Source organism: Rhagoletis zephyria, unplaced genomic scaffold (assembly GCF_001687245.7).
Source record: "Rhagoletis zephyria isolate East Lansing unplaced genomic scaffold, Rhagoletis_zephyria_1.1 Rzeph_scaffold_04177, whole genome shotgun sequence".
In the NCBI taxonomy this organism is placed as follows: domain Eukaryota; kingdom Metazoa; phylum Arthropoda; class Insecta; order Diptera; family Tephritidae; genus Rhagoletis; species Rhagoletis zephyria.
Genome location: NW_016161260.1, coordinates 36,144 through 53,542, shown reverse-complemented (window position 1 = coordinate 53,542; position 17,399 = coordinate 36,144). Strand labels below are relative to the sequence as shown.

Sequence of the window (17,399 nt, the reverse complement as noted above, 5' to 3'; positions counted from 1 at the left end):
TTTGTTTCACTTTTCCATTTGCAGAAAATCAGTGCCCACAGTATGGCGAAGTGAATCAGCTTGGCGGAGTGTTTGTGAACGGTCGCCCACTACCGAATGCGACGCGCATGCGTATTGTTGAGTTGGCGCGCCTCGGCATTCGACCCTGCGACATTTCCCGTCAATTGCGAGTTAGCCACGGATGCGTCTCGAAAATATTGGCACGCTATCATGAAACGGGCTCCATCCTACCCGGCGCTATAGGCGGATCAAAGCCGCGCGTCACCACCCCAAAAGTGGTGAACTATATACGCGAACTCAAGCAGCGAGATCCCGGTATTTTCGCTTGGGAGATCCGCGACCGTCTACTTACCGAAGGAATCTGTGATAAGACTAATGTGCCCAGCGTCAGTTCGATTTCGCGAATATTGCGTAACAAACTCGGCTCCATTGGACATCACCATCATAGCGCCGTAGCCGTGGTGGCAGCAAACAGCACAACTTCTTCACCCCATCACCATACGCACACTCATACACATTCACATGGACATCATCATACGTCAGCACATAATGCTAGCGTCTCAGCGGTAGCTACAGCAGCGCATCATCAACATGCCGCCGCTGCGGCTGCTGTACACGCACATCCACACCTCTACAATTCCATTTACCAGCCATATACTGCGTATAGCATGAAAACGGCCGTATCTTGTGGCAGTCCCTCACCGCCGCAATCCACACAAACCACACATCAGTTGCGTACAGCAGCGGCCGCGGCAGCTGCGGCACATTGTTGGCCCTCATCGCACTCGGTTAGCGACATTTTGGCGCACCATCAGGCGGCGGCGTTACGCGCCAGCTGTCAGGTGGGCAACACAATGGGCACACTACCGGCCGCACTGCCAATGACACCATCACCTATGGGCGGCATGATGGGCGCGGGAGCTCAACAATTGCTAGGCAACGATGATTGCGATGGCATGGCGAATAATGCGGCGACAGCGACACAGGTTGCAGTGGCAGCAGCGGCGGCGTCACAACAGCCCTACAATTACTATATGTATTTCCAAAATACCGGCATGCATCATCATCATCATCATGGTGGCATGATGGCGGCTGGGGCGACTGGATTATGAGATTTGCATTAGGAGGAGAATTAGTTTAGGAGGGAGAACGGGGATATCGTAAAAGATGCAGCTGAAACAAAGCTAAAGTAGTCGTTGTTGGTAGATACATACATACTTATTAGAAGAAGAGTAAAGAAAAACTCATTAGTGAATTTCACTTTAGTTCATAAGTAAAATTGGTAATGTGTGTGTATATATGCGCCTATATTTATATGCAGATTCAATGCTATGCAATTTTAGAATATCTGAATATATATGTGTAATAATTGTACGTATGCAAGTATATTGTTGATTTGTCATTCAAAATATTATTGCCAATTTATTAAAGAAAAAAAATATGAAATTTGTTTAAATAAGTATTTATTTTATTGCCAGCTACTTCTTGTTTCGCAAAACAATTAGAATAGTTAAAACTAGCGACTAGAAAAACTCTCTCTGGGATTGCCTAAAAATCGAATTTATGCGCCTAAAAATATGTTGTTTTCAGCGGTCATAAATTACAATTCTTCTGTTCCCACTATTTACAAACACACATACATAGATGTACGTACCCTGTGAGAAAATCTCTAATTCTGAACTGGTGCGCTTCTAGTTAATTTAGACCCAGTACTGGTTGGCGATAAATCTTTTTTTTTCTGACTTTGCAGAGGTGTTCGCTGTTATTGGTTTGATTACAGACGGTCCCAAGTTGTTAAAATGTTAACACAAACTTTTGTTTTGAATGAAAGTGCATTTAAATGAAAAAACCCCGCCGAATACATATCTATGTAAAGTAAATAAGGCCCCGCTGCAAGCCTTTTTCGATAGTTCCGAATTAGTTCTAAATTTGACAGANTGAAAAAATCCCCGCCGAATACATATCTATGTAAAGTAAATAAGGCCCCGCTGCAAGCCTTTTTCGATAGTTCCGAATTAGTTCTAAATTTGACAGATAAGATCTAGTTCGTTCAGCTAGTGCTAAAAAATAGTTGGTTGACGTTTCAAGTTCTTTAAACATTTATTTAAGCTTTTAAAGTTTAGAAAAGTTTCCAAATCCAAACTGATTTACCACGTTCAGAATGAAATATATACCAACATACACACATGTACTTATGTACATATATATAAACAAATAAATGTATAGTCTATATAAATACATAATGGGCGCATTCATAAGACGTAGCTGTTTAGCTCAACTGCTACGAAACTGCTGGCAACTGTTGGGCCGCCCAACAATTTGCGTCTAAGACAACAGACACAAATGATTTATGTACATACCATCTGTATATAGCATTACGTTATATGTAGTCTACAAATATACTCATATGGATATAGATTTAATTGCAAATTTAATTTTTATTTTTATTGATATTTTATTTTTAAATGTAAAATGTTAAATATAAATATAATTATAAATAAACATTACTTGACTATTAACTGCATACATACTGAAAATTCTGTAATAAACGTATGCCATTTAAAAATAGGCACCTAAAAAGCTTAAAAAGCCAATAAATTGTACATACATATAAATAGTAACTCCCAATTATAATTTCAGTCTGCAACTATTTTTATATATTTGGTGAACAATTTTGGATTTACTATTTAAAAACGTTACTTACCTTGCATTACAATAAATAACTTTTAAAATCTAAATCTGTGACTTTTGTAAAGTAACTTTTTATTTTTTATTTCTCCACAAGCCTTTAGCTCTACTAGCTGTAGAATAGACCTTAGTCGATGTTTACATTTGAATCATAGACTTTAATGTGACTCTCAGACTTTGCTTTGGTTTCAATTTATCAATTATTTTTCTAAAATTCATTGACTGATTTGGAAGACCATGCAAAAATATCGAATTGAGCGTCCAGTATTGATAATGCAAACCTAAACATTAAAAAAGATCGACCACTCGTTCACGACCAGACTTGCCTAATTGGAATAATATAAAAGCCAGAGATCTTTTCGGTTGGGGAGCGTAATCTACTATATTATCAAAATCCAATAAAATAGTGGGTATAAATTGAAGGTTTATTCCACTTCTTCATTTCACAAAGTGCGAAACCCAATTCTTCTCTCCCCATCACCCTTTCAAAATTACCGTTGTTTACTGGTATGGACAGAATTTTACCAATAACATAGCTTCGGTAGTTCTTTAAACTACTTAGACGCTGTCAAAATTTTGCTTAAATATCTAAAGGGATATCAAGGATAAGCGATTGAACTGATGGATAAACTTTGTAAAGCAATTGTCTTAACCGTTGTAAAAGCATGTTTATAAATCAGAGGCTTTCCTCAGGAATGGTTGTTGCAAATCGATATGCTACTCAACAAATTTTCAAATTTTAATTTTTTCTGAGACAAGGCTAGCCTTTTTTTGTGAATCTTANAGGCTTTCCTCAGGAATGGTTGTTGCAAATCGATATGCTACTCAACAAATTTTCAAATTTTAATTTTTTCTGAGACAAGGCTAGCCTTTTTTTGTGAATCTTATTATTATTATTGTTACGAAGACAATAAGTATTAGTATTTGAAAATAATTTCTGACAACACTTCACCAAGAAATTTTCAAACTACTACGGTGCCAGGGGACAAAGTGAATATTCTCTATGAAAATTACATATGAAATATACATATGTATGTATTTATAATGAGATCTGTACTATAGATATATAAATTCGAAGACTAAAAATAGTCAGCTTTCAAAAAGTTTTAAAAATAATAAATAGAGCAAAACAATCAAATAACTAATAAAAGGAAAGCGAGTTGATAAAATCGGGGTAATAAATAAATAAATGTATGCCCGTAATGTGAATCTGTTGTTTATTATCTGAAATTTTTTTACATACATACATATTTAAAACAGCCAACTTAGTTGCATCGTAAAGCTAAGTTAAAAGTAGTTTGCATTTGCCATAAATGCGACTATGAATAGATGTAACGTTTTGTTCGACACTTAAATTGGAGTTGGAGCTTAATTAGTTTTTACATATGTATGTATGAATACACATACATATATGTGCATATGTACCTATATTTTGGTAGGGTTGAAATCAGCACAAAAAGTTCTATCGAGCCAAATTTTGGTTTTTGCAACGCTAAATTGTTGATATTCTAGACTTGTGTATGTGCACAGAACGACCTCGGACGAAATTCTGATTAAATCCTGCAGTACGGGAAGCGTATGGTGCTACGGGGCGTATACGTTTAATATGCAACTACGGGTATATGAGCACAAGGGTTTTTTTCATTTTATATGTACCTGAGCGCACTTGTGCTATAACTTTGTGCACATAACGGTTGTTTGTAACAGCCAAAACGGATCGAGATAGATATAGACAAATGTATACATACATAAATGCTCAGAATGAATAGAGAAGTCGATTAAACAATGTCTGTCTGTCCGTCCGTTCGTCCGTGTACACGATAATTCGAGCAAAAATTGAGATTTCTCAACGAAATTTGGTATGTAGGTTGCCCTTTATGCAAGGTAGGATGATATTGAAAGTGGGCGAAATCGTACTGTAATACGCCCACTTCTCATATAACGACATTTTCGAAAAATGCAGTAGCAACGATATTTCTTACTGAAATTGTATCGAAATTGTTGAAAATTAGCATGTGAGGTAGAATTTTGGTAAAAACTATGTAATACTAATGTGAAATTCTTGGCAAAATGGGCTCGACCCCGCCCACTTTTGATGAAATGTTGTATCTTAGTAGCCGCTTCACCAATCCTTAGCAAACTCGGTACGGGCTTTGCCTAGGGTCTACCTAAGAAATCTGTTGAAAATCTTTGAAAACGAGCAATAACCATGCCCTCCTATCATATAACGGTAATTTACAGCAACACAAAAATTGTGATAAATCAGTAACTACTGAAGCTAGTTCACCTAAAATCGATGATTGCAATAACAAATTAGCAGTAAAATTGGATTATTATACATTTTTGGATAATGGGCGTGGCCTCCCTATGGCCGATTTATCAATTTCTACGAAACTCGGTGGACTTAATAACCTTGGTACGGAAATGCAATTCGTTGAAAATTATTCAAATCGGATTAAAATTATACCCGCTTCCCGTATAACGATAAATTGCAGAACTACTGAGGACGCTAATTAACTCCTAGTTAATAGTTATAACAATATTTTAACAATAAATAAGACTGCTATAGACTTTAGGAATTCGTGAAGACACCGCCCACTTTATGGCAACAATGCTGTAGCTCGGTAACCACTTTATCGATTTCTATCAAACTTGGTTCAATTAAGTCTAACTCAACATATTATCGAAGCCGTTTGAAATCGAGAAAAAAACACCTCTACTTATCATGCAAAGGTAGTTTAGAGCACGTTGAAACTACGATATTTGATAGCAGCGCCGGGTATACAAATTCGCTTATTCTTCCTTCCTTGTTGTCGTATATCTATTTTAAACTTTAATTTAAATAAAATTTCGCTGTGGAATCTTGTTCTTTATACAAAACTGAAGACAATGCATTTTCTAAGATAAGTGTGCATCCATTTTCGACCAAAACCACGTTTTTGTATATTGTTAAATAATTTCAAGAATTCATTTTCAGATCATACATATATATGTATGCATAAACTGCGCTTAATAGTATATTTAAATATTAGATATGCAACCCTGTGTTTGTACCAAACAACAATCAGCTGTTCAGCACAAAATGTAAACAAACGAACAAATGCAACAACAATTTCATGGAACAAGAAACAGTGTTGCCACTTGACTGGCATATTTAAATAAACTTTTAAAGTTAAATGGCATTTAAATAATAAAAATGTTAGTGTCTGAAATTGGCCTTACATATACGAATTGAATACATGAAATGATAATTATGCAGGCATTTTTAACTACGTTTTGTGAAATGATTTCGTGAAATGACAAACGCATCAAAGCTCTAAACGCATCGAAAACACCATCACCACGCGAGATGAAAATAAGGTTTTATCTACAAAATCTTTTTTGAACGTGGCATTTGTTTTAGTTTGACATTAAAGAAGAGGAAGAATCTTATCTGTCGCTGGTAAAATAAAACTAGATTTAATCTGGCCACAGCTACATTTTTGGCTAGTCGCGGTGTTGCCGTGTCGTCGCCAAAATAGTTATTCACATAAGAGTACATGTTAAAATAATATGACAGCTGTGGTCCGTAGCCCGTCGCTTCCAATGTGTTTCAAACTTAACGGCGTACATCTCTATTACAGATTTTTGAGATTAAACGCATTGCTTTTTTGGCACTCCGATATTTTGAGTTTATATTTTTGTAATTCATTACAGTCTTGTATTTTCTAAAACTAGTATATAACATCGAAATTTATAACATTAAAAAAATATACATTTTTTTTTAGATAATAACGTCTGTTGCTTTAATTATAATGTGCAATATACAAGTTTATAGTTGAAATGTACCAGCATGTGTACACATTAGGGTGGTCCAAAATAAAAAAAAGTTGGAATTTTAATGCTCTCATCCCCTAGGATTATTCTATATTGAAAAAATATGCCACTATTTTTTATTTTGAAATCAAAACATATTTACGGGTCGCTCAGAGCCCTCAAAGTTTACGATGTATTTTATATGGGAAAAACAAATTTTCGTAGAAATGGTATAGAATTCTTGAATATCAATATTTTTCGATCGGAGAACTCTGACTCTCTTCAGGAGACTTACAATAACAACATCCAATTGTGAATTCCCAATTATTGGGAGCCTAATAAAGAGAAACGAAGTTTTTCCGGTCGAAAAATATTGATTGTCAAGAATGCTATACCATTTCTACGAAAAGTGTTTTTTCCCCATATAAAATACATAATTTTGAGCGCTATGAGCGACCTCTAAATATTTTTCGATTTCAAAATAAAAAAAAATTGGGTTATATCTTTTTCGGTACAGAATAATCCTAGGAGGTGAGGGCATAAAAATTTCCGACATTACTTTTTCACATGCATTTTTGGATTACATACAAACAGTATATACATATATAATAAACTATACAACAAATTTATTTTTCTAATATAAATTTACCACAAAACTTATATCTTTCCGAACAGATATAAAATTAGATAAAATACATTAAAAGTTCGACATAACAATATTTGTTTAAAATGTAACAACCACTCGAGCTCAGTTAGTTTTCGTACATAGTAGTTATACCCTCCAGTCTTAAGTGCAGCATTCAGTACTAGTATTTTGCTCTCTAATCCAACCGAAACAGAAGTAGCCAAAACCTAAACCCAGTATTACAGACAGGCTCAGCCAATAATTAAAATTCATGAAGACCAACATCAGAAGATAGGATATGATGACCTGTATTACATTTAAAAGCGTTTGTATTATGTGATCTATTGAAAAAAGACGGTCTCTGTAAGTTTTGCTTCTGATTTCTGGCAAAGGAGCTGGTGCATGTGGACAACCGGCTGGATGGGTAGCCCGCTTCGCTTCCTCTTCGGCCATACGTTCTGCTGCCTTTTGCACTGAGCGTTTGTGTAATTGCTGGCGTGTACACTTCAATGCTTCATAAATGAAAGCGATAAAAAACCAAGCAACACAAGAGAAGGCAAACTCCACAACAGTACTGGCGACCCAATTACGCCATAAAATTCGTTCACAATGTCCACCATGAAACTGAAAACAAAAAGTTACAGAACTAGTTAGTAAATATATATATATATACATATATAATATGCGTACATTCATTGGTATCTATGCTTAAAGTTTTAATTCAATAATTGAAGACAAAAGAGTGAGAATCTTTTATAAAAATTTAGCATAGTCTACTTTCACAAAGGGGGCGTTCCCATAAAATCCTCGTAAACTTACGATTTTTACGCGGTTTAAGACTTTACGAGCTTAAGAGAATCCCCTAAATGTCATACACAATACAGTGGAATCTATTATTTCTTTAATTTTCGGTGCTGAACAACGCTTGTACCGCCCACCGAATTTAATAGCTAGCATTGTAGTAAATGCCACGATATTGTCATCATTCTTGAGTAAAAGATTTTAATTGCCAAGATACATCAATTTCTGGCGTTCTCACCACTCAAAGGCAAAAACAAAGTACATGTCATTTGTCAAAGAATTATAGCGAATTGTCACCCCTATTGCGGATGTCGACTAGTAGTAGATAAACGACTATTATTCGATTATTGCTTTTCCATGGTATTGTGAATGTCGATGTCCCGTTCAATAAGCGACTGCAAACAGTTTTTAGTCGCTCATCCTTCAACAACTATTTGTTTGTAGAAGGATGTTCGACTTAAACTTATTTACACTCACTTATTGAACGAGAAAACGACATTGCAAATACGATGGATAATCGATAATCGAATAATAGTTGTTTATCTACTACTAGTCGACACTCGCAATAGGGGTGTGTGTGTGGGTGAGTCTCATGTATTTCTTGGTGTTAATGGCGCTATCGCTTTTCTTATATTGGTGTCGGCGCGGCAACTCCGACTACGGTGTTAACGCAATGGCGCCGCGCATCGCAGTGTTACCCATGCCTAACTTGCTGAAGATAACTTTAACTTTGAAATAGGCAACGCTGATTTTCGCATATCTATAAGATAAGGTGAAAACGATGTTACAAAATTAAAACATAAAAACACAATTATCTTTGCATGGATATACACCCCGTGTCATAATTATAAGACAATTTTTATCATTTTATCTTTATATTATTTAATTTTAGTTATTTTTTATAAAAATTTAGTTTACTTTGATACAATTTTCGAGCTTTTTATTCCGATTTCTTAGAAAGGTTTTGAGTATGCAGTGTTGTTGTTGACACGTAGTGTATACATACACTCCTAGTCATTTGAATAGTACACCCTTTTAATCCTCAATATAAACACTTTTCCTTTTTTTGTTTAATATTCATTATTTTTTTATAAAAATGTAGTATATTCTACGTGTGAATCCGTTTTTAAAATTTGATGAAAATTAAAAAAAAAAAAACATGTCAACAAAGGAATGTGCTATCTATTGACCTGCAGTGCATATGTTAATATTAAAAAAAAAAATTGGAGTATGCTGGTTTGTACCCATGCAAGAATTAACTTCAAAAAATACGTTTTTTATGAAGGATCGTATTTACAATTTTTTACTTGTAAATAATGTAATTATTTACAGGGTGATATTTTTGGTGTAAATAATGTTCATTTGTAAAGAATTGTAAACAATGTAAATATTGGTAAATATTGTCTCGGTGCGAAAACCCACGTGTTTCAGCCAGGGTGGTGCCTATAAAATATTTACATTATTTACACTAATTCTTTACTTGTAAATTGTTGTAAATAATTGTAATTACTTACTGTAACTGTACTTACAATATATTATAATTGTTTACAATATTTACAGTTACTTACAGTGTAAGGGCCAAATTCACAGTTCGTAGTTAACTCAGAATCGCACTGTGAATTTGGCCCTAAGTGTAAAAATTTTAAAATTTGTGTAAGTGTACAATCCTGATGTTAATCCCTTTTTCGTCGGAAAGGTGGTACCTTAAGGGTGGTCACCCACTAACTTTGTTTAGATCGGATAATTGGATTATGAAGGAATTAACGGTACACCTAATTTTTAAATGAGGATTGAATTTCGAACAAAAATTTTGAAAATTCCACAAAGTTTCATCAACATTTCAAACTTTTTAATCACAATTTTAAGAAAAAATGTTGGCACGCACTTTTGTATCCCATTAAATTTTAGTACAATAAAGTGCAAGTTTTAAAGAGGTAGGCAGGCCTTACCGTTAATTTTGGGATTTTTTTTTTACTCACGGTGCTACACATTTTCTTCCATACAAGATATGCTCAAATTTTTTTTTATATGGAGGATTTTTCTTTTAATTCTCAATATAAAGTTTGAAATTTTTATGAACATTTGTTGAAATTCGTCGAACACTTTTATGAATCTTGCACAAAGTTTGAAATTTTGGCATACATGCTTTTTGTTAAATAGTGAGCTATATGTTTATAAAAAATAATAAAGCTTTTCAAAATGTCGTGTTCCTATTTGTTTCCCGGCCAGCGTATATACTACATGTACGATTTTTAGAGCATGGCTGGATATACATACATATAAATTTATACTCAGCAGGTGAACTCAAATGAGATATGGAATGGGCATCCCTGCAATGAATAATTTCTTTAAATGATTGCTTCATTTTGCTTTTACAATCATTATGCCTTTTGCAATAGTCATTTTATGTACAGTGAATACAATGACACTGCTGGCTTAAAGCCATGAGATGGAGCCTCGTAAGTCGCAGAGAATTAATCACTTTGTAAGATTGTCGCAATTTCTATGGCAGATTATAAATAAACGTACAAATATATATACCATACATATCTGAAAGCTTATGTACATATGTATGTACTTATGTAAAGTTATCGACAACAGTATTTGCAGTGCAATTATGAGCTTCATGTATATTTGTATGTATGTATAACATATATGTAGGCACTTAATCGTATTGAAAAATAAAATTACTTGTTTAGTTGAAGATCAAAATTATTTATTATTACTTTTTTAATGTAAAATTTAGAGTAGAGACACTTTTTTATACTAAATATTTGTAAATTTAAATACGAGTACATGCCTAATACATATGGACATAAAACGTAAAAAATCGCCAATTCACCTACATACATACATTTTTCTAAAAATTATTGTTAGTAATTTGCAGTTATTTATTGTTGTGTAGAGTATATTTTGTTACAGATTATTTTGAAATACATATTTTCTAATGACAACAATCATTATCATAAGCATCATGTTGGCTCCAACCAAAAAAGAAATATCCCAAACCTAATCCTAAAACGACTGACAAACATAACCAATAGTTATAATTCATGAAAACTAACATTAACACATAAGAGAGAGCGACTTGTATAAGAAATAAAAGCGATGTTATGATGTGCGTCGATGTTACAAGAAATCGCCAATACGTTTTCGATGTTACTCGTATTTCGGCTAAAGCTATTCTAGAACTATACTTCATCGGCCCTGATGAATTATCAGCGCTGTGATTTAACTGCAAGTCCAAAGTTGCGCCTTCGGCTTCTTTTCGGACAGCCCGCTTGTTCAGTTGTTGACGCAAAAATTTCAATGTTTCATAGAGAATACCCATTACAACGAATGCTAAGCAAGATAGTGCGAATTCTACATAGGTACTGGCAACCCAATTCCTCCAAAGAATGCGCTCACAATGTCCGCCATGGAACTATGGATTTTAGATAAGAAAATATTTTGAAGATTAGTGTTATGAATGGTGCTATGAAAATTATTGAGCAAATAAACACTGTAACTATCAATTAAGCTGCAAAAAAGGTGCTGAAGGAAGATCACTTATGGACTTGTAGAACAAATTCATTTTCAGTTCAGTCAGATTGTAGCTATGTACATACATGCGTATGTGCTTATATTCTCTTATACAGTGGTGATCAAAAGTGGATGATAGGTGTTTTGTTCTTAATATTCACAATGAATTTTTTGTTATTTTTTTATACAAGTATGGGTGATGCAACCTTGGGTTGATGCTTTAACAAAAAATATTTTTTTTTTCATTTATACAGAATTTAGAAAAATTCAACAAATTTTCATAAAAATTTTGACATATTTAAAAATAAATTTTATAACATTTTTGGGTATGCAGTTATAAGCCCTATGAAATTTTAGTAAAATAAGTGCAAGCTTAAACAGCTAAAAAATCGCATTGTGTTTAAAAATGTTTTTTTTTTGTATTGAGGGCTTTTTGATATTTTTTTTACATACATACATATATAGGGCAATTTAGGGAAACTGGGTTTGATTTTTTTAAATTTATTTTGCAAACGGTCTAGCGCATATTCTTCCACAAGAAATTCATGTTTGTATAGAAAAAAGTGCAAAACGCCGTAAAAACAAAATAAAATATTAAAAATCGATGCGATTTCTTAACTTCTCGAAACTTGCGCTTGTTTTGCCGAAATTTTATTAGTCTTGTAACTGCATACCCAAAACTTTTGTAAAAATTGTGATTAAAAAGCTCAAAATTTATATAAAAAGTTGTGGGATTATTCCAAATTCTGTTAACAGTTTGAAAGTTTGAATTGAATGGTTTTTGTTAAAGTATGGACCATATTTTTATATAAAAAAAACAAAAAATTTAAACCTGTAAAACATTGAAATATTAAAAACAAAACACCATCCATTCACTTTTTACCGTCACTGTATATACGGCATTCACCTAAAGGCTGTGAATAATTGGACTGGAACTATCAGTGCATCTGAATAAAACTCAAACAAGCAAACTCACAGCAAGGCACAATAGGTCAAAAAGAAAATTTTTGCCTGCAAAACTTAAATTTCGAAATTTTTGCCGTGGTCATGTCAGAAATGAAAGTCAAGGACTCTTGAGCTCGTGCAGTTTCAAATTCGAATTGTGAAAAGTTTCGCCATTAGAAGTACATAATTAAACCTAAATTGATTTGGAACATGATTATGTTTTTAAAAAATGCTGATTTTATGCCAGGTGACACTTTCTTATTCCAAATTTTCTCTTTACAAGTTTTGTATAAAATTACCAAATGTCAAAAAATAACGCGTGAAAGTGGTTTTATTACTTCACCTGTTTATTGTGCCATGGGTGAAGTCCAAGTACTAGTCAATTTCTAATTGGCGTTAGGTGACACAAAAGAGAAGCGCAACGATTTATTAAACTCGGCGAAAAGTGCTTATTGCCGTCCCTAAATTGGAGTGCTAAGCGTTGCGTTTTCCATTGACATCGAGTGTCTGGGCGCGTTTTCCCACTTTCACTTTTTTGTCCTTTCCCTTTCTTTCCGTCGTTTGCATCCAACTTCAACACGTAATGCCCTGTCATAAATGAAAATTCCGTTTGCTCGGCGTTTCCGTTTGCTCGGCGCCACGTTATTCATACAAACTGTATGGGCATGCGGATTTTTGACAGTTGCTTGGCGCTTAACGCGCCAATTTAGGGATGGCAGTTAGGCGGGCACAGTGCCAAACAAGAAGAAGAAATATGTTTAATATTTTCGGGGCAAGGCTAGAGTGGTGTAAACAGCGCACAAATTGTACTGCAAAAGATAAAAAATTTATATATATATATTTTCCGATGAAAGATCCTTTTTGAAACTTCCAAATTAAAGCATGTGACACGCTTTGAAAAAAATCCCAATGGGATTGTATATTTGGCCGAATCAACAGTGTGCAGGAGGAAAGGCTACATTGTGGTGATTAATCTTGGTGTGGCAAAACATGTTTAGATGTTATTTCGGGAATTATTAATCCGGACGCGTATATCGATGTCCTTCAGAGAAGCTGTCATCCTGCTTTGAAAGTGAAATACTGCCGGTAAAATCTATAATTCAGCAGGTAAAAAACTCGTTTTCACACTGAGAGAAGAACCACAGCATTTTTCGATGAAAATAGTTTATCCAGATTTAATCCCAACGATTTTACCCTCCTTCTGCCCAACCAACAGGTGAGACGTAGTCAACATAACGTATGATTTTTGTTTTGTGTCTTGTCGTGCAAGCAGGTGTTAGTTAAGTTTAGGAATCTAAAACTACTCAATCTTCAGCCAAATGGAACGAGCTATTAACCATCTCAGTCATTAATTTTACGACAAGAGTAAAGTGGGAGATTCTATTCTGAATCCCAGTTAAAATTAAGTAAGAATTATTTTTGAATTGATTCAATCCTTTCTGAATAAATTTGGTAGCAGGGATTCCAAACAATAGATCCGTATTCTAATAATTTCCTAACTAAAGTTGCAAAACAAGAGCTTTCGTTACATAAGGATCACTGAACACTTTTTTCGCAGGCCCGCGGAAGTCGGGCGCCCACCCTGGCAAATAAAAATACATTCTCGACCAAACTATATCGAAATGCACCTTTTTTTCATAGATAAATGCAGAAATGTTTATTACATAAGTTGTTGTGCAAAAATTTATTAAAGTTAAAGTTTTCATAAAAAAATTCTTGAAAAGCAAAAAAAAATATTATATTTGTAACGCAAATAATTTCATTGTATAGTTTAATGTTTTTTAAATCTGCAACCATAAAATTTTTTCATTTGGACACTTACTTTCAAAGAAAAAAAATCTATAACACAATACAACATAACAAAATTTTCAATTGTTGATTAAAAAAAAAAAAAAAACTATTTGGAATTTTGCAACAAAATTTTCTTTTCGACTACAAATCTCGGCGCTGCCTGAATATCATTGAAAAATATTAATCTTGGTTAATTCGGGACCCACTTGCTACAAAACTCAATACCACAATTTTGTCTAAAGGTGCTGGTCAAGAAGTTGGAAATTTTGGTCAAACTTTGCAGATTTTTCATATTTTTTGCATAAAGTCTGAAATCGTGTTTGTTAAGTACTCACCGATACTTTCATAAAAAATTAATAAACATTAAATAAACTAAAGAAAAATAGCCAAAACTTACTAAAATGCTGCGTCCCATTTTTTATTTGTTTCACTGTATGTGTATCTCGTTAACCGATTTATCAATTTGTAACAAACTCAGTACAATCATTGACCTTGGCATAAGAAAGCTATATGTTGAACATTTTCGAAATCGGACTAAAATTACGCCCACTATCAATTTCCAAAAAAGAAAAACGCTTAGAAACGTTAAAAACGTATGGTGCATTGCTTTAAAACGTTGCACCACGTTGGATGTTGTATTCTAGCAGATAAAGGATCGTATACGCTCACGGTTAAAAAAATAAAAAATTCACAAAAAAATTCCAAGTTTGTGAGAATTGCCCATATAATTCTAATTGAGTTTTTTTTTTTATTGTTTCAAATTATGACCTAAAAATTTTGGAACTTATTCATTTTATTATTTGAGAAAAGAATATGTCGGAAATCACGCTAGTGTAGCTTTTGAGTTTGTTGAATAATCATTATTTTAAGCGAAAAAATAAAATTGAATATGAATTATTATCTTTGAGCGTAAAAATAAAAATCATAAAATAATCATTATTTTTAATCGAAAAAGTAAAAGCTAAATATTATTTATTATTTCTAATTTTTATAGTCGATTTTACCAGCAATTTATTTTTTAATTTTTTAATTATTTTTTATTTTCTGTTAATTTCTATATAAAATTCTGAAAATTAAATTAATTTTTCACTAAAATTTCTTTCGTGAATTGGCACGAAGGTTTTAAGACACGCGGAATAGACGAGTGGATTTAAACAAATTTCCAAAACCGGCGTAAATCTATTCCGATCGGAGTACAGACCGAAAAACAAAAATTACAAATTATACACAATGCTTGTGAATGCAAATTTGTAAATAAGTTTGCACTTCTATTTTTTAAGTGACAATCAAAATTGTGTGGCCAATCGTTGCCTTTGTTCTGCACAACACTGATATAAGAATATTGTTAACTCGAAAACATGAGCCTCGATTTCATTTTGTGGGTATATCGTCACACAAAATGCAAAATGTTGTAACAAGCATCGTCAGTGAAGTGGAAACAAGTCGTAACGAATAATTTTTTTTGTTTGCATAAAACGACGTGCGGAGTTGTAATTTGATGAAATAAGTCATAATCAGTCAAAAAGTGAATTTTAAATTGATTGCTAGTTACGGCTTTTTACACTTCAGGTGACGATATGTAGCATTCATGCCAAACAATTGCATTTCGAAAATTGCATAGTTCGTCAATTATGACAAAGATTTTATTAAACCTGTTGAAAGCTTAAAAAGTATGTATGTATGTATGTATTTCCAAACTTATTTCTTTCCAGAAATACGTACATACATATATGAAAGTCCAACGAATGACCGATAGCCCGCAGGCAAGCAGTGATTTTGATATGCCAAGCCAAAAAGCAAGAGATAATTCCAGTGTTTAATAAACACACGTACTCTCAGCTAACTAAAAGCTCAGCTTTGCCTATTCTAACATAAAGTTAGCTACTACGTCATATATGTGCACACATATGTATGCACATTAGACTGCATCACCAAAAAAAGTGGCGGTTTTCCGCAGTGATTACAAAATTTATTATTTTTTAAGACGTCCACCAAAATATTTCGGAAAAATATTAAGATTTACGTGAGCCGGACCGATTTGAAAATACTTCTAAAAATGGAGTTTTTTATGAATAAAAATAATTTCTTAAAAACAGCATCCAAAATCTTATTATTACGATTCCGTTCCAATTTTTTTTTATTTTTTTTTTAATATTTTTATGTAAATTTTTTAAGCTTAATCGGTTTGGTCATTTGAAGGAATTTTCTAAAAAAAAACATCTTTAAGAAACTATTTTTATTCATAAAAAACTACATTTTAGAAGTTATTTTCAAATCGGTCCAGCTTGCTTAAATCTTAATATTTTTCCAATATATTTTGGTGGACGTCTTAAAATGCAATAGATTTTATAATTCCAATGGAAAAACAGTACCGATTTTATTTTTTTTTTGTATAGCGAGTGATACCGTCTAATGTACATACATAGTAATATGCCCGCTTTAATGTGTACAATACACAAATACTTATGTACATTTTTATTTAATTAACTTACCACCATTATCATAGGGCAAGAAGCTACGTCTGCCGATGTATCATTACCATGCGTATGTCCCATATCCATTTTGATAAAAAAGAGTTTAGTAAAACGTATAACTTATTATATATATGTAGTTATTATTTATAAAAAAAAAAACCAAAACAAATCTGCTGTGGTTAGATTTTTGCAGAGAGATAGCACGCAGAAAAAGCTGTTGATGATATTGTCTGTGCAAAGCGTCGTTTCATTCGTAGACACTGTTGTGACCACTGATCGTTGTAGATCGTTCACTGAGCAAACAGATTGTCGCGAGCTTACTCGATACACGCTGAGCAATAGTGAGACTAGCACTGGTTTCCAGTGTGGCTGGTTAGGGCATTTTTAAAGAAAAACATTTCCAAGCGAGTAACAACGAGAACAATTGCTAACGCCTATAGATAAGAGATAATAGCAACAAAACCATTGCTGCACACTGGGCTGGTTGGGTGGCAAAGCGCAGTACAATAATGGCATGAAAAACAAAGAGCAACATGAGACAATAATAGGGTGTTGAGTTTTTCGTATTGTTTTGACATACTACTTACAAACATATGTATGTACATGCATATGTACATTAGGGCGGATCAATTTGTGTTGGATTTTTTTTTTGCCTATGCGCGAATGTCACAGAAGGATTCTACGTGTAATTCTAAGCAAATTTGAAGAAGAAACCAGCTGCGAAAATAGGTTTCTTAGAATTTTGGCTGTAGTGTTGG

At 33.5% G+C, this 17,399-nt stretch overlaps 2 protein-coding genes across 3 annotated transcripts; one reads left to right on the top strand and one right to left on the bottom strand.

Annotated features, from left to right (window-relative positions):
- The first annotated feature begins 20 nt into the window (after positions 1–20).
- Poxm (paired box pox-meso) lies at positions 21–1,855 on the top strand. The gene has a single exon (XM_017625697.1). It carries the CDS (start codon positions 108–110, stop codon positions 1,110–1,112), a length of 1,005 nt encoding a protein of 334 aa, XP_017481186.1. The 5' UTR covers positions 21–107; the 3' UTR covers positions 1,113–1,855.
- A 5,102-nt stretch (positions 1,856–6,957) lies between these two features.
- Ctr1B (Copper transporter 1B) lies at positions 6,958–17,017 on the bottom strand. 2 transcript variants are annotated; one of them, XM_017625696.1, is made up of 2 exons: positions 16,660–17,017; positions 6,958–7,732 (listed from the first exon to the last, which is right to left on the bottom strand). In XM_017625696.1, the coding sequence occupies exons 1-2, from the start codon at positions 16,726–16,728 to the stop codon at positions 7,271–7,273; spliced, it is 531 nt and encodes a 176-aa protein (XP_017481185.1). In that variant the 5' UTR covers positions 16,729–17,017; the 3' UTR covers positions 6,958–7,270. The 2 variants fall into 2 exon arrangements, with proteins under 2 accessions (XP_017481185.1, XP_017481183.1); XM_017625694.1 differs by lacking the exon at positions 6,958–7,732 and adding an exon at positions 10,692–11,333.
- Positions 17,018–17,399: the final 382 nt, after the last annotated feature.